Genomic DNA, 16138 nt, shown 5'->3' on the forward strand with positions numbered 1-16138 from the left:
GCCCCCCCGTCCTGGGGCATCCAGAGGGGACAGGCAGGGACGGGATGGGCAGGGACGGGATGGTGGCCGCCAGCCAAAGCCTGCGCTCGCCCCCGCCCCAGCCTGGCATCCCCATCGCTCCCACCCCGGCGTGCCCAGGAAGGGGCTCAGCCCATACAGGGTCAGCACCCAGCAACCTTCTTCTAATGCTCCCCCCACCCCAAGGCAGATGCAGGCATCCGGAGCCCCAGGCCCAGCCTCCCCCTGTGCCACTGAACCCACTCCACCCCCAGGAACACCCAGACCCCTGCCCATGCTCAGCCCGGTCCCCGTCACCCTCTGCCCCCTTGTCCTGCTGTTAGTTCCCAGGGCTGGGGGGCAGGACGGCTGTTGCTGGCCCCTCGCAGGCAGGGGGGCAGGCAGGGGCCAGGCAGCTGCCCGCTGGAGTTTGAGCCCCTTTCCGGACTCTGCTGAGCGTGAGGGCGGCTGCAAGGGGCACAAGGCAGCTGAGCCCCACAGCCACAGCCACGGCCATCCCGGGGGGCACCCTGCTCAGCGTGGGGGTCCCGGTCCCCGTGCAGTTGGTGAAGTATTCGGCATGGACCTGCAGGAAGAAGGCGTCGAGGACAGCGCAGGGCCAGGGGCAGGAGAGCAGCTGGGCCAGCAGCTGGGTGCAGCTGGAGAGTTCGCTGTAGGTGCTGTGGAGGGGTTGTTGTGAGGCCAGCCTGCCAGCACGGGGACAGGGACAGGGACACATCCACTGCGGTGGCCCTGCAAACGTCCCGCTCCAAGCGTGCGTTTGGCAGCACTGGGGGTGACACTGACCCACCTGCTGATCTGGTCCCAGCGGCAGCGGCTGCTCTCGGGGGTGGCCATGAGGGCGGCATGGAAGGGGGCCCAGCAGTAGAGGGAGATCCAGTCCTGGTAGGTGTCCTGACAGCGAGCCGGCCCCTCCAGTACCTCCAGCGGCCCTGCAGAGCACCCACCAGACTCCGGGGTGCCACCCTACCCCTACTTCTGCCCCCAAGCCTGGTTTTGGGTGGGTTATTTGCATTCACCCCAGTGGAACACTCCAAGCTCTGCCCAGCATGGGCCGGTGCCCCATTTGCCATGCGGGAGTCCAACACATGGCCCTGGGGATCCCACGCTGGGGCTGCGGGAGCCTCATGGGCTCAGCCAGGTTGGGACCTGAGCTCTTGTGAGCCCCAGCACAGACCACAGGGGACCCACTGAGGTCTGTGAGCGGAGAGGGAGGACAGCCAGGATGGCAGCTCGACTCACCGTCCTCATCCATGTACAAGTAGTGATCTGGAAGGACAGACGGTGCTGTCAGCGCTGGCAGGACCTGCATGACCGTGCCAGGACAGGTCTCTGTCCCCCAGTGGTGCAGACACCCCCACCAGCAGCAGAGCACGATGTGTGGCAGCCATGGCCAGAGCTACACTGGGACGATGGCACCTGGGTCTTACCTTCCTCCTCCAGGTCCCCGTACTCAGTGTCCCCGCGCCCTGCAGCAAGGAGACACAGGGTGCCAGGGCTGCACAGCCAGCGACAGCCCCAGTGTCCAGCCAGCCTGAAGCACGAGCCGGGGTGATGCCAGCGCACCAGACACCCCTTGTCCTCCCAGGCCAACCTGAGCACAGCCAAGGTGACCGGGCCAAGCGGAAGGAAGGAGAGTGGGAGGCTCCTGGCTCTGCCTTGGCCTTTGCAACCAGGGCAGGGCGGTTTCACCAACCCCATGGGCAGGGAAACATGTGGCAGACCCTGCCCAGAGCACCCTCCAAGGGGAGCCAGAGGAGCTGGAGCACAGACGAGTTGGGATAGAGGAGATAAATGAGCCAGGGGCACTGTGAGGATGCACTGCCCAGCCAGCCCCTGTGCCTGACCCCCTGGACATCTCCGTGCAGTCGCCCCCCATGCTGCAACGCACAGCAGCGGCCCCGGTGGCTGCGAGTCGGGGCTGCCCTTACCCCGCTGGAGCAGAGGAAGGAGCAGGCAGCCGAGGAGCCGCACCCCGAGGAGCATCCTCCCGCCGCCGGGCCCGCTGCTGCCGGGCTGGGGCTGAGCCCGGGGCTTTATCCTGGTCCCTGGCCCATCCCAGTGCTGCCCGCCCGCTACCGAGCCAATGCCCGGGAAGGTCGGGGGGACGCCGGGCTCCCGCCCCGCCTGACTCAGCGAAGCTCCGAAGGCATCGGCTGCGGGTTCGGACGGGATGCGGGGCTGCGGGTACCGGCTCGTCCCCCGCGGCCACCCCCACGGGGCCCCCCGCCCCGGACCGCCATCCTTGAGCTGCCGCCGGGCCCGAGGGGAAGGACAGGGCCCCCGCCGGGCAGCACCCAGCACCGCCCGCTCCCCGCCGCCGGGGCCCCCGCAGCAGGAAAGCCGCCGCCAACAGCTGCTTCCTGTCCGGCGCCGCCGCAGGAAGCCTGGGGCCCGCCCGGCCGCGGGGACCGGTCCCCCATCGTCCCGCAGCGATACAGCACCCGCGCCTTGCGGGGAGCCGGGCCCGGCCGTTCGCGCTCCGCGGCCCCGGCTGGGGGGTGCAGAACGACCGGAGCCACCGGAGCGCGGCCGCGGCCGCACCGTGGGGGCGTGACCGCAGAATAAGGGCGTGTCTGGGGGCGTGGCGGCAGCATGAGGGGCGTGTCTAGGGGCGGGTTCGCAGTGTGGGGGCGTGACCGCAGAAAAGGGGCGTGTCAGGAGGCGGGGGCCGAAGGGCGGGGGCGGGGCCGTAGCGGCGCAGGCGCGGTTGCGCAAAGGGGCGCGAGGCCTCCCCCGGCGCGATGGCCGAGGAGTGAGTGCGGGGCGGGGGCGGTAGCGGAGCGGCCGGGGGTCCCTGGGGAAGACCCCGGGTCACCCGCGGTGCCCTCTGGGGTCTGGGGGGCAGCGGCCGTGCGGGGCGGGGGGGACCCGTTCCGCGTCTCCAAGCGGGCTCGGCCCGCTCCGGTGCGGGTCACGGGCACAGCCGAGCTGCGGCTCCCGGTGCGGAGGGGGCCGGTTGGGAACCCCCCGGGGCCGTGGCGATGGGGGCCGGGGGGCCGGGAACCCAGCAGCCCCTCCCGGGGCCTCTCGGGGTGCAGCGGGGCCCGGGGCCGCGGGGCGTTCCGCTCCCGGCTCTGCCCGCCGGGTTTGGGGGTCGGGGCGGGCAGGAGCCGCCGGTTCCCACGGTCCCCCCGGCTTCCCCGTGCGCTTCGAGCCGCGGTCGCTCCATAACCAGCTCTAGCGCGGTTTTACGCAGTTATTTTTCCCTGTGATGCATTTAAAATCCGCAGGGATTTTTTTTTTCCCCTAATAGCCCTTGTTTACGGTTTTAAGCTCTCCGTTCTCTGGTGTTTATTCTTTCCGTACTTTTGTAGGAAAATGGAGCTCGCCACTCCCCCAACATCAAAGTGCATTATATACTGGAAAAGAAAAGTCAAGTCTGAATACATGCGCCTCCGGCAGCTCAAGAGGTTCCAGGCGAACATGGGAGCCAAGGTACAGAGATAAGGGTGGGAGCTTGGGCTGAAAGGGTATCGTCTAAATTCTTCACTTGTGGTGATTGAGCAGCTGTCTGATGGGTGCTCGTCCTGCGAATCGATGAGCTGTGTTTTAATTGCATGCTGGATGAGTTGGAAGGTGTACGACTTCTCCTCGAGCTGCGCTCTGTGTCTGTTGTAGGTAGAAAAGCAGCTCTGGCATCAATAACTGCAGCGGGAGGACTCGTTTCCACTTGTTCTTTAAAGTATTTCCCTCTCGGTGCTGGTGGGTCTCAGGATTTTAGAAGCAGTTGTCTGGAATCAGGAGTTCTCAAGAGCCTCTGGGTAGATTTTCAGCCCAGTTTTGTGCCAGCACTGAGTTTAATCAGTTTTCTCACCAGTATCGTCCGTTTGAAATGCCCTGCCTTGCGTATATAATCTCAGGAGGGTTTTTTGTGTCCTCAACGTGTTTTCCTTACGTTTTGAGCGCTGCTTTCTCTCGTTTCAGGCTCTGTTTGTAGCCAACTTCGCGAAGGTCCATGAAAAGACTCAGATTCTGAACGAGGACTGGAAGAAGCTGCGGGTGCAGCCGGTGCAGCTGATGAAGCCGGTCAGCGGACACCCCTTCCTAAAGCAGGTGCGCAGAGCACGAGGGACACGGCGGCAGCTGCTGGGCTCCAACCGGGGCTTTGCAGGGAGTTGTGAGGCTGCAGGGTCGTTTTTGTGTGTGCTGTCCTATGCCAGCATCTTCTGGGATGCAGAAATGGGGGGAAAAAATCCAAGAAAACAAGGTTTTCTTGTGGAAGAGAGACCCCAGGGCTCCGCTGTTTCCCCCAAAGAGCGTTTTCCTCACTGCCTTTCTCTTCCCTCCTGTTCCAGTGCACCGTTGAGAGCATTTTCCCGGGATTTCCGAGCCAGACGCTGTACATGAGGACCCTGAACACGGTGGCGCTGGTGCCCATCATGTACTCCTGGTCCCCTCTTCAGCAGAATTTCATGGTAGGTGGCCTTGGTGCGGTCAGTATGCGATTGTTATGGGCTTGTGGAGCGATTACACCTCCTTGTTTCAAGCGGTATCTACTCGGGGGATGACAGATTGTGTTGTTTTAATTGCTTTTATCATTAAATCCCATAAACCAGCCTCGTATTGTATCCACACTGTCTTACCCAGCTGGTCTCTCCTTTACACCTGGCTCCCTGGTAGGGCCACCGTCATTTCACACCATCCAAGGAGTAAATACATCTTTCCCTTTTATTTTTTCCTTAAGATTTTTCTTCCTTTTTAAACAGGGTTTTGTTTCTTAGGCGGGCCCTTCCCTTTGCAACTGGATCACCATGCTGGTCTCACTGTAAGGATGCCACCGAGGACCAGTTTCTCCATCGCAAAAGTGCGGGGAGTGATTTAAATGCAGATTTTGGGGTGGCAGCGTTAAGATTATTGGTTGAATAAGCCAGGGGCGCGTGGCTGGGTTGGTGAAGTCCCATGTCCTTGCTCCTGTGGTTAATACAAGAATTCTGCTCAGTTTTGGCTGCGTTGCTCCGTGGAGCAAGTTTGCTTTACCAGTTCCTCCAACACAACCTCTCTGATGACTTTTGGCTGTTTGTTATTCTTGGCAACGTGTGTGTTTCTGAGCTTCGGAGGCACAGCTTTTCTTCTTTAAAGCAAATTGTGCTTTCAGGAGTCAGAGTTACGGTGCTGGGATGGGATAACGATGAACCACCGGTGATGAGACAGCTGGAGGCTCAGCTGGGGGACACAGCCTCTTTTTGCTGCTTTTCTGAGTTAAATCCCGTTTCCTTTTCAGGTGGAGGATGAAACCGTGCTGTGCAATATCCCTTACATGGGAGACGAGGTGAAGGAAGAAGATGAAACTTTCATCGAAGAGCTTATTAACAACTACGACGGGAAGGTTCACGGAGAGGAAGGTAACCTGGGAGCAGTCAGCACTGTCCCTTTGCAAATAGAATGTTAAAATAGCTAGGAAATCAAAAGGTGGCAGCAGTAACCAGCTTTTCTGCCGGAGCTCTTAGAGCAAAAAATCCCCTTTATCCCCACAAAATAGCGAGGCAGGTTTTAGTCGCTAAAAGTACCGTGCGGCGGGTTTGCGATTTACACCGCTGGCTCACATCTCTGTGCTTCAGAAATGATTTCGGGGTCAGTCCTTATCAGCGACGCCGTGTTCCTGGAGCTGGTGAACGCCCTCAATCAGTACTCGGATGAGGAGGAGGAAGGACACAACGATTCCGAGGGTAAACAGGAGGATGGGAAAGAGGAGCTGCCGGTCACCAGGAAAAGAAAGCGAACTGCGGCGGAAGGTGGGTTTGGTCGCAGAAATTAGGGATTTGTGGGTCACGTTTCCATCCTGCCGTGCCCAAGTGGCTGCCCAGCGCTCTCCTGCCATCACTCTTTATTATTATATTAATTATTATTATATCAGTGTGTGGCTAAGGGCACTAACGAGCTTGGCGCGTTCTGGTCGGGCAGAAGGGAAATCAGTTGTCCTCGTTGTCCCCTGTGGACAAGATAAGAAATCATGGGTGTAAAGCTGAATTTAGACGAGTCATGGAAAATGATTTCACGGTAAGTTTAGCAGGGCAGGGGGGGCGTTTATGGCCCAAGGAGCCTGCGGGATCTCTGCTCCTGGGGGTTTCAAAGCGCCGGTCTGGCAAAGCATCTGTCGGTAAGTGCGGATGTAGATCCGCTCCTGCTGCGGGAGGTGAATCTCCTCAGATCCCTCCCTGTTTTCCAGGGGTTAATGTTCCTCTGCCCTCTCCTGTGCACCTGCAGCTCTTGTTGCACGAGGAGGCTTTGATGTGTGGGATTTTCACGTGTCCTGCGTGACCTCAGGGATTGCTGACTGGTGGTTTTGTCGTTACCTTTGTTTTGGAACCATACGGGTACCACGAATACCAGGACCTGCTGTAAATGTAGAAAAGCATCGTCTGCAAACCCTGTCTTGGTAAAAATAAATAAGAGTGGTCCTTAAGGAGTTATTGGTAGTTCTATCGATACGTTGTGCTGCGTCTGGAGATGCCTCAGCCTGGGTGCAGGACAAAAGGTTTATTCGTTGTGCACGGGATTAACTTTCAGTCTCTTGAAATCCAGCCCTGAACGCCTGCTGGAATTGCTCTGTGGGAGAAGGAAACACACGTTCCCATCCAGCTTAACCGAGGGATTGGCTCTTTTTCTTAGGTAACAAGAAGTGTTCAAAGAAGCGGTTTCCAAACGACATGATCTTCACTGCTATTTCCTCCATGTTTCCTGAATACGGCTTCCCAGAGGATATGAAAGAAAGGTAGAAGATCCCTACTGAACTTATCCATTACTTTTCTTAGCAACAGCTGAAATCTGCCCAGGGAAGTGGTGGAATTTAAAAGGAAGGGATTTAAAAGGCATTTAGATGAGGTTCTTAGGGATGTGGTTTAGTGCTGGAGTTGGGTTATGGTTGGGCTCGATGATCCTGAGGGTCTCTTCCAACTGAAATGATTCTGTGTATTTATGTATTTCAGAAAACAGCACTGAGCAGAAAGTGGAGCTCAATTTGCTGCAGGCTCCATGAGCAGAGTCACTTTTTGAGCGTTAAAAACTTTAGTTTAGCCTCAAGGTGCCTAGGCCGGAGCCCTCTTGGCCCGGATAATCACGTAGTCACGTAAAACACCTTGAATTAGCAAATAGGCGCATCCGTGAGCGTTTCTCTTTGCGGAACAGGTACCGGGAGCTGACGGAGGTGTCGGACCCCAACGTGCTGCCGCCGCAGTGCACCCCCAACATCGATGGGCCCTGCGCCAAGTCGGTGCAGCGGGAGCAGTCCCTGCACTCCTTCCACACCCTCTTCTGCCGCCGCTGCTTCAAATACGACTGCTTCCTGCATCGTAAGTGCAGTCTCGGCCGGATGCTTTCCTGGGTGCTTCATACCTCTATACATACGCCTTCACTTAGTGTCTGTGCCTCCCCGGAGCTTTGCGGTGGAGCTTTTTAGGAGCTGACAGGTTGCCCAGAAGCCTTTTTGTAAAGACGGCTCCGCTCTTGCCCTCAAATGGATGGCAGAGCGACCTGCGTGGCCGTCCCCTTTGTCACCGCTGCTCAGCGCGGCGCCTTTGAGCCTCCTGGCGGCTTGGGCCAGCAATCCCGCTGCAAATAGATGTTACCCTTGCTTTGCAGAAGCTCATCAGGGGAAAGGGATGAATGTTTCACTTCCAAAAGTCTGGACGTGCCCCCCTGTGTTTTGTTGCTTTGCTGGAACTTTCAGCTTTCATCTTAATCACGTTCCTGCGGTTTGTCCGGCCAAAAGCCTTTGGGACCCTGGTTCAGCTGTTGGACCTGTTGTTTCCCAGGTCTAAGGGCCTCTTTGGAAAGTCACAGGACTCTTTTTTTCCAGTGAATTATTTATTAAAAGATAAACTGTTAAGATCATGTGTTCTTATTGTTTCAGTCTGAAAGCAGATCCTTTTTTCCTATGGCCTCTCCTACCCCCAGCGCTGCTGGGTGTCCAGAATGGGTTGGATTGGGGTGACCGTGGTCCCCGCTGCTGGGGCATCTCGGTGACTCCCCCTCACCTTCCCTGAGCTCTGCTGTCCCTGTCCCTTGCAGCATTTGGGGAAACCCTTAGAGGATGCTAATAGTAAAGATAACTATTATTTTTTCAGCTTTTCACGCCACTCCTAATGTGTACAAACGGAAGAACAGAGAGACCAAGATCGAGCCGGATCCCTGCGGAGCAGACTGTTTCCTCTGGCTGGTACGTTTCTCATGTTGAGACCAGGAGAGATGGGACCTGGCCAGCCCAGCTCTGCAGGGCCCTGTGGGTCCTCTTCCCAACCTCGAGGAGTTTTCAGAGTCAGTTCTCAGCCTCCTTGGCTTCGTGGGGAGCACAGATCCAACTACAGACCTTAGCAGATGCGTATTTTAGCAAATCTGCAGCGAAGTCTGATTTGGTAGCTAGCAGATGGGAAAGTGCAGGGAGAAATGATTTCCCTGGGCTCAGTGCAGCGTTTGAAAAATGAAGCCTGGGTTAAAAACGCTGAGAAGGGGGCCTGGCATGCGTGGGGAAGGCTTGAACTATTTGAAAAGTGATTTTTTGCAGCGCTACAGCCTGTGTGAGCGGGGCTGGGAGCTGCGGAGGGAAGAGCTGGCTGTGGGGAGGTGGGTGCGTTTGGGGGTGTTGGAGACACGGGGCGTCCTGGGGAGCAGAGGATGGGAGGACATCACTGCACGGGTGAGAGATGGGGCTGCGGAGTGGAGGGACAGGGACAAGGAGCCTCTTTGGGCAGCAATTCCGAGAGTAGCAAAGTGGGGACGTGCGGTGCAGGCAGCGCCGCAGCACTTGCTAAGTGACCACACGTGGTGGGTTTTCCCCCTTGTCTTGGTGGCAGCAGGGAAGGGCTGGTCCCAGGGCCTGTGGAAAAGCCTTTCTGTGTCCCTTACATCCACCGTGTGCCTCGTCCTCTGCTCTGCCCACAGGAAGGAGCCAAGGAGTTCGCCGCTCTGCACAACCCCAGGTCCAAGTGCTCGGGCCGGCGCCGCCGGAGGCACCACGTGGTGGGAGCGTCCTGCTCAAACGCCCCGGCGTCCACCGTCACCGAGGCCAGGGAGGGCGACAGCGACCGGGACACCGGCAACGAGTGGGCCTCGAGCTCCTCGGGTAGGGTTGGAGCCCAGGGACACCCCTCTTTTCTCACAGGGCAGGCGGCACCTCGCAGCTGGGGCTGGCCCTGCCTTGTCCCTGTATCCCGCGCATGGTGTGTGGAGTGTGGAGCTTCCCTAGTGAGGCTGCATCTGGAATATTGTGTGCAGTTGTGGCCCCTCAGTTCCAGAAGGACAGGGAACTGCTGGAGAGAGTCCAGCGCAGCCACCAAGATGCTGAAGGGAGTGGAGCATCTCCCGTGTGAGGAAAGGCTGAGGGAGCTGGGGCTCTGGAGCTGGAGAAGAGGAGACTGAGGGCTGACCTCATTAATGTTTACAGATATCTAAAGGGGGAGTGTCAGGAGGATGGAGCCAGGCTCTTCTCGGGGACAACCAGTGATAGGGGCAATGGGTTCAAACTGGAACACAAAAGGTTCCACTTAAATTTGAGAAGAAACTTCATGGTGAGGGTGTCAGAGCCTGGCCCAGGCTGCCCAGGGGGGTTGTGGAGTCTCCTTCTCTGCAGACATTCAAACCCGCCTGGACACCTTCCTGTGGAACCTCAGCTGGGTGTTCCTGCTCCATGGGGGATTGCACTGGATGAGCTTTCCAGGTCCCTTCAACCCCTGGCATTCTGGGATTCAGAGTCAGCAAACAGAACCGGTGTTTGGAGATGGGCTTAAACACAAGAGACATCAGGCCCAGCACCATGCCCGCCCGTGTCCCCAGAGATGCCCTCATCCTCCCCCCTAAAGCAGAACCCTAAACTACGTCCCGCGCGGCACAGAGCGGCGTTCGGTCTGACTCCTGTTTCCCCACCAGAGGCCAACTCCCGCTGCCAGACCCCCACCAAGCAGAAGCTGAGCCCGGCCTCCTCGCAGCTCTTTGCGGTGGAGACGCCGCAGGAGCCCGTCGAGTGGACGGGAGCCGAGGAATCGCTCTTCCGCGTCTTCCACGGGACCTACTTCAACAACTTCTGCTCCATCGCCAGGCTGCTGGGCACCAAGACCTGCAAGCAGGTGGGTGCCGGGTGAGGATGGGCATTGCGGTGCTTGGCCGCTGTTTGCTTCTTGTTTTTCCTTCTCTGCCACAAACCACCACGAGGAACGTGTTGCATCGAGGCTTTGCGGAGCTCAGGGTTATTTTGTACTGCTGCTGGTGCAGAATGAGCCCCCGCATGCTCGGTGCTTTATCTTCCTCCTGCTGCCTGGTGTGATGTTGGGTGCTCTGGTGGGGTGGATGTGCTGGTTTCCCAGGTGACACAAGCAACATCAGCCATGGGCAGCGAAACCAGGAGCAGAACTGGTGCAAGAACCGGGAGCCCCGCTGCATGTGCTTGTTTGCACCCTCTCTCTGCTTTAGATAAAAACAACTTGAGTAGACTGAAGCTAATTCTTCTTTTTTGCTTCTGTTCTTTGATAGGTCTTTCAATTTGCAGTGAAAGAATCGCTTATAACAAAACTGCCAACCAATGAATTAATGAATCCATCCCAGAAGAAGAAAAGGAAGCACAGGCAAGTGTTGAACAAGCTTGTTTTTGTTCTTGAAATGCAACCAGATCCACTGCTTTTTGTGCCAAAGCATTCCTGGTAATTCCCATCTGCTGTTGCGCGTGGCTGCTGGCGCTGGGTGGGTGCTGGTCCCTGGTCCCTGCCCGTCAGCCTGGGGCTGCCGCCCTGGCTGGGGGGCTCTGGCTTCCGAACAGCAGCCTGAGCCTCAGCAATGTGATGATAACCTGCTTCTTGTGTGCTGATCCCCGTGCGGGCAGTGTTATCCTGGGGCATTTGCTGCTGGAGCGAGTGGAGAGAAGGGAACGGAGCTGGTGAGGGGCTGGAGCACAAGTGTGATGGGAGCGGCTGAGGGAGCTGGGGGTTCAGCTGGAGAACAGGAGCTGAGGGGAGACCTTCTGATCTCTGAACTGCCTGAAAGGAGCTTGGAGCCAGGGGGGTCGGGCTCTGCTCCCCAGGAACAAGCGCCAGGAGCAGAGGAAACGGCCTCAAGTTGCCCAGGGGAGGTTGAGGTTGGATGTGGGAACAATTTCTTCCCCAAAGGGCTGTGGGGCATTGGAACAGGCTGCCCAGGGCAGTGCTGGAGTCACCATCCCTGGAGGGCTGGACAGACGGACATGAGGTTCTTAGGACATGGGGCAGTGCCAGGGGTGGGTGAACGGTTGGACTCCATGATCTTGAGAGTCTCTTCCAGCCACAATGATTCTGTGATTCTATGACACGCCTTAAATAACTAATGCTGTAGCTACCTCGTTCTCATCTTTCCCCGCTCTCTGCCCGGCGGGTGGTTATTAATGCATGAAGCTGCAGACGGTCCCGCTGGAATCTCCCGTCCGTTCCACTGCCGCGCTGACCGGCCGTGCCGAGCGGCCGCGGTCGCTGCGTCCCCTCACCCCGCTCTGCTTCTCTTGCAGGCTGTGGGCTGCGCACTGCAGGAAGATCCAGCTGAAGAAAGGTAACGTTTGCCGTGGCTGCGTCACGCGAGGTTTGCGTGGCCACCTACCCATGGCATTGAGCTCTCTGGCTCCGACTCGCGCAGCAAGCGGGCGTGGCTGCCGTCCCCTCGCTCTCGTTGGGCTGAGGTTTGGCGTGCAGCCCTGTGTAATTTGTCTGCCATGTGTTGCTGCTCTGTGTCTGGTGCTGCTGGGCTCCCAGCCCTCTGCAGGCACATGGGGATCTTGCACCATCTCAGCTCCAGCGCCCTGTTAGTGCTGCTTTTAGACATTCCTGCAGTGTGCAGCTTTTAATCCGGGCGTTTCTCCTCTTGTTCTAGATAATTCGCCTACCCAGGTGTACAACTACCAGCCCTGCGACCACCCCGAGCACCCTTGTGACAGCTCCTGCCCTTGCATCATGACTCAGAATTTCTGTGAGAAGTTCTGCCAGTGCAACCCTGACTGTAAGGAGCAAACCTGGGGCTGGGAGGCAGGAGCCAGTTCAGGCTCTGAGATGCTCTGTGCTGATCTGTCCCGTTTACATGATCCTAGCAGTTTGTTTTTAAACTGCGTGTAATTTGTAGAATCGTAGAATAGAATCATAAAATTACTTGGGTTGAGGGGACCTCCAAAACGCATCCAGTGCCCTCCCTGCCATGAGCAGGGACATCTTCACCAGCTCAGGGTGCTCAGACCCCGTCCAGCCTGGCCTGGGATGTCTCCAGGGATGGTTCATCCACCACCTCTCTGGGAACCTGGGCCAGGCTCTCACCACCCTCAGGGCCAACAATTCCTTCCTCATGTCCAGCCTGAATCTCCCCTCCTTTAGTATAGAATCATAGAGTAATTAGTCCTGAGAGCCAGATCAGCATCCCCTGCATCCCTTGGTCATGGACAGCCTTAGTTCTGTGCCTGCCAAGGTGAGACCTGGCTCAATAGAAGCTTCTGTGGGGCATGGACACTGCGCGGCCCCTCTGTTCTCTGGAGAAAACCTCAGGGTGCAAACCCCCGGGCTGCGTTGCTGCAGGTCAGAACCGCTTCCCCGGCTGCCGCTGCAAGACCCAGTGCAACACCAAGCAGTGCCCGTGTTACCTCGCCGTGCGGGAGTGTGACCCGGACCTCTGCCTGACCTGCGGCGCTTCGGAGCACTGGGACTGCAAGGTGGTGTCCTGCAAGAACTGCAGCATCCAGCGCGGGCTCAAAAAGGTGAGGGATGGGGGGAGCACGGGAGCCTAAAAAGTGACTCCAGAGGAGGGTGAAGTCTTCAGTTCTGCTGGTCAGAGCAGAGGACAGCTTGTAGAAATGACCGAAATTCAGAGAAAGGTGTGAATTAGTGACATTGGGGCAGTGCCCTAACCCTGCTGTGCGCAACAGGAGGTGGAGAGGGGGTATGATCCGGGCGGGGGTGCTGGTCCTGCTGACTGTAACCGTTTCCTTTTCACTGCAGCATTTGTTGCTGGCGCCGTCGGATGTGGCCGGCTGGGGGACGTTCATCAAGGAGTCTGTGCAGAAGAACGAGTTCATCTCCGAGTACTGCGGTGAGGTCGGTGCTGCTGCGCCCTGTGCTCGGGGCTGTGTTTGGGGCAGCGCGTCCTCCGGCTGCTGGTCCAGTGGGGACAGCGGGATGTCCCCAGCTTGGCCACGGGCTCACCCCTTGGTTGGAAAAGCCCCTCAAGCTCATCAAGTCCAACCGTTCCCCCACGCCTGTCCCTGCCCCATGTCCTGAGAACCTCATGTCCGTCTGTCCAACCCTCCAGGGATGGTGACTCCAGCACTGCCCTGGGCAGCCTGTTCCAATGCCCCACAGCCCTTTGGGGAAGGAATTGTTCCCCAGATCCAACCTCAACCTCCCCTGGTGCAACTTGAGGCCGTTTCCTCTGCTCCTGGCGCTTGTTCCTGGGGAGCAGAGCCCGACCCCCCTGGCTCCAAGCTCCTTTCAGGCAGTTCAGAGATCAGGAGGTCTCCCCTCAGCTCCTGTTCTCCAGCTGAACCCCCCAGGTCCCTCAGCCGCTCCCATCACACTTGTGCTCCAGCCCCTCACCAGCTCCGTTCCCTTCTCTCAACCTGCTCCAGCACCTCAAGGCCTTTCCTGCCTTCTCCCTCTCCAGCTCATCTCGCAGGACGAAGCCGACCGGCGGGGGAAGGTCTATGACAAGTACATGTCCAGCTTCCTCTTCAACCTCAACAACGGTAACTGGGACTGGAGGGGTGGAGGAGATTTGGGCATCCTGGCGGGCAGGATGGGCCGAGCGGCAGATCTGCCTTTAACTGCAGTTTTCTCTCTTTTTGTTTTTAATAGATTTTGTTGTCGACGCCACCCGCAAAGGAAATAAAATCCGCTTTGCCAATCACTCAGTGAACCCCAATTGCTATGCCAAAGGTGAGATATCCCTGCCCATCAGACCTCCCTGGGGTCCTGCTCAGCTCTGTCCTCTTGACACCCACCCTGAGATACTTATCGCATTGATCAGATCCCTCTCAGCTTCTCCAGCTGAACAGCCCCACCTCTCTCAGCCTTCCCTTGTTGGAAAGATGCTCCAGACCTCTCATCACCCCTAAATCCAGACCCAGATGGCTGCTGGAGCTCGGGGACCGTGGCCCCTGAACCAGCAGCTCCCAGGCAGGGCAGGAGCGCGGTGAGATCGCCCCGGGCTGGAGCTGCACGTCCCTCACGTCGTCTCTCTGTTTGCAGTCGTGATGGTGAACGGAGACCACCGGATCGGGATCTTCGCCAAGAGGGCCATCCAGGCGGGCGAGGAGCTCTTCTTTGATTACAGGTACCCCAGGAAGTGCTCGGGTGACCCCACTTTTTGTGCCACACATTTGTGAGGACAGCGGGAGGTGACGACAGCGGCTGTGGCTTTATCTCGTAGGTACAGCCAGGCAGACGCCCTGAAGTACGTCGGCATAGAGAGGGAGACCGATATCATCTAGGCTGTGCTGTCCCAGCACACCTCGCTGCTGCACCTTATAAGCGATGCCATGTTTGCTTCCCGCTGACATGACTGCTGCTCTTCCCGTTGCTGTGTGTGTCACAAGCGCTGCTTTTCCATCCAGACGCCCAGAGAGGGACTCGGGGCAGGACCATGAGCGGCTGCTGCCGGGCCAGCAGCTTTTTCCAGCCCTGGGCTCTGGAACCCAGCTCTGGAGGGAGCCCACGGACCGGGGCAGCTGGAGCTTGAAGAAAAGTGAATTCTCAGTGTTTTCCCATCTTCTGCTGATGGCTGGAAGAACCAGAGCGGGCGAGGTGTCACCTGCAGCCAGAGGTGGGGGCAGAGGGGCTGGTGCTCCCCTCCAGCCCGGTCCCCTGGGACAGGCTCTGCCCTCAGGTGCCACCTCTTGCTGCTTGTTTTGTCATGTTGACAAGGACAGTGACAGGGTTGGAAGCCATAGAGAGGTGGCCGCAGTGGTCCCCAGGCTGCTGTCACTGAGGTTCTGTTTCCCTTCTGCCCCAGCTGGCTGGGGGACAGAGACCCCCCGGCCATGGCACGGTGGTGGGGCTGGGGACAGCAGCACTATGCAAAATGTCACTTTGGGTAGGGGACAGCGCTGAGCTGCTCAGAGGTGGTGACGGGTGCTGCTGCAAAGCACAAGAGGAACCCAGAGGCAGCAGGAGCCCTGGGGAAGCCCGTCCAGCCTTTCTGGTGGCCGTGGGGTGGCTGGGTGACTCGTGCCTGTCCCTACCTGCTCCTTGGCCCTTTGGGCTGGTGTGGGGATGATTCTGCCAGGGAGTTTTTTGCTGGGGAATCTGGGGCTGCACCCGGAGCAGGAGCCAGGCAGGTGCTTCCTGACCACACGGTACCGGAGCTGGTTCTTCCGCCCTCCTCTGCCAGGACAGTCCCTTTGTGGGAAGTGTTGGGGACTTCAGGAAGGTCCCCGCAAGGCGATAGAACCTGGTGTTGGTGTCGGGTGTTGCCGTGCGGAGGTTTGGACGGGGCCCAGCAAACCTGTCACTGTCTGCGGTGACCTGGGGATGGCTCCTCGGGGACCCGCGAGGGGTTTGTGACACCGGCCCTGGGGAGAAAGGGGAAATGTTCCCTGGCAGGGGGAGGTTTGGCCTTAGCACCCCATGCAAAAAGAAAAAAGCACTTTAATAATTCTCAACCGGCCCTGTGTTCCTCTCCAGGGATGGAGGGGCCACAGAGGGCTGGGGTCCCTTTGCAGGGATGTTTTTGGATGGGGGGCTCTTCCCTCAGCAGGGCCTGAAAGGATGGGGATGTCCATTAGAAGCCACGTATGTTCCCCACAGCCCCCCCTGCTGTGGCACTGGGGGGCAGGAGCCCCTCACCCCCTTTTGGGGGGCGGTGTTTGTCCAGGGACCCTCGTCCTTTGGGGCACCGCAGGCGGTCGGTCTGTCCGTCTGTCGTCCCTGCTGTCTGTGATGCCCTCCCGGGGCTCGGAGGCGTTCAGGTCTGTCTGGAGCGGCGCTTGTCCCCTGTCACCTCCATCCCCCTCGCTCCCCCGACCCCACTCAGCGTCCTCTGCCACCTCGGCCGTATCTGCACTATGCCCAGCTTGTGTCTGTGGTTTGTTGACGGTTAATAATGCACTTTAACATGGCTTGTAGCCTTTGTCACAATAAAGTGGTAGCGAACGTCCTCGCTTTGGTCTCTGTCACCCCAGGGAGCGGCACAA

General features: G+C 58.5%; 2 protein-coding genes across 3 annotated transcripts; one reads left to right on the plus strand and one right to left on the minus strand.

Annotated features, from left to right (window-relative positions):
• Nucleotides 1-256: 256 nt before the first annotated feature.
• LOC139825482 (receptor activity-modifying protein 1-like) lies at nucleotides 257-2571 on the minus strand. The gene is made up of 5 exons (XM_071798208.1): nucleotides 1950-2571; nucleotides 1449-1487; nucleotides 1261-1287; nucleotides 809-950; nucleotides 257-677 (listed from the first exon to the last, which is right to left on the minus strand). Exons 1-5 carry the CDS (start codon nucleotides 2002-2004, stop codon nucleotides 338-340), a joined length of 603 nt encoding a protein of 200 aa, XP_071654309.1. The 5' UTR covers nucleotides 2005-2571; the 3' UTR covers nucleotides 257-337.
• Nucleotides 2572-2670: 99 nt separating this feature from the next.
• EZH1 (enhancer of zeste 1 polycomb repressive complex 2 subunit) lies at nucleotides 2671-16101 on the plus strand. 2 transcript variants are annotated; one of them, XM_065856387.2, is made up of 20 exons: nucleotides 2671-2773; nucleotides 3336-3456; nucleotides 3946-4074; nucleotides 4317-4436; nucleotides 5243-5363; nucleotides 5580-5753; nucleotides 6631-6733; nucleotides 7147-7310; nucleotides 8085-8176; nucleotides 8899-9079; nucleotides 9883-10079; nucleotides 10483-10574; nucleotides 11483-11523; nucleotides 11842-11967; nucleotides 12531-12709; nucleotides 12951-13046; nucleotides 13612-13693; nucleotides 13803-13883; nucleotides 14196-14280; nucleotides 14377-16101. In XM_065856387.2, exons 1-20 carry the CDS (start codon nucleotides 2763-2765, stop codon nucleotides 14435-14437), a joined length of 2256 nt encoding a protein of 751 aa, XP_065712459.1. In that variant the 5' UTR covers nucleotides 2671-2762; the 3' UTR covers nucleotides 14438-16101. The 2 variants fall into 2 exon arrangements, 1 of the variants encoding a protein (XP_065712459.1); XR_010652785.2 differs by lacking the exon at nucleotides 14377-16101 and having other exon boundaries at nucleotides 12951-13041; nucleotides 14196-14243.
• The last annotated feature ends 37 nt before the right edge of the window (nucleotides 16102-16138 follow it).

The sequence above is a fragment of the Patagioenas fasciata genome, chromosome 22 (assembly GCF_037038585.1).
Source record: "Patagioenas fasciata isolate bPatFas1 chromosome 22, bPatFas1.hap1, whole genome shotgun sequence".
Classification (NCBI taxonomy): Eukaryota; Metazoa; Chordata; class Aves; order Columbiformes; family Columbidae; genus Patagioenas; species Patagioenas fasciata.

Coding starts and splice junctions, on each gene's coding strand:
- LOC139825482 (XM_071798208.1), bottom strand. CDS start 2,004: ATGCTCCTCGGGGTGCGGCTCCTCGGCTGCCTGCTCCTTCCTCTGCTC. Junction 1,488..1,949: donor CCTTCCTCTGCTCCAGCGGG/GTAAGGGCAGCC, acceptor TCCTTGCTGCAG/GGCGCGGGGACACTGAGTAC. Junction 678..808: donor CGCTGGGACCAGATCAGCAG/GTGGGTCAGTGT, acceptor ACCCCTCCACAG/CACCTACAGCGAACTCTCCA.
- EZH1 (XM_065856387.2), top strand. Junction 13,047..13,611: donor TCTCCGAGTACTGCGGTGAG/GTCGGTGCTGCT, acceptor CTCCCTCTCCAG/CTCATCTCGCAGGACGAAGC. Junction 13,884..14,195: donor CCCCAATTGCTATGCCAAAG/GTGAGATATCCC, acceptor CTCTGTTTGCAG/TCGTGATGGTGAACGGAGAC.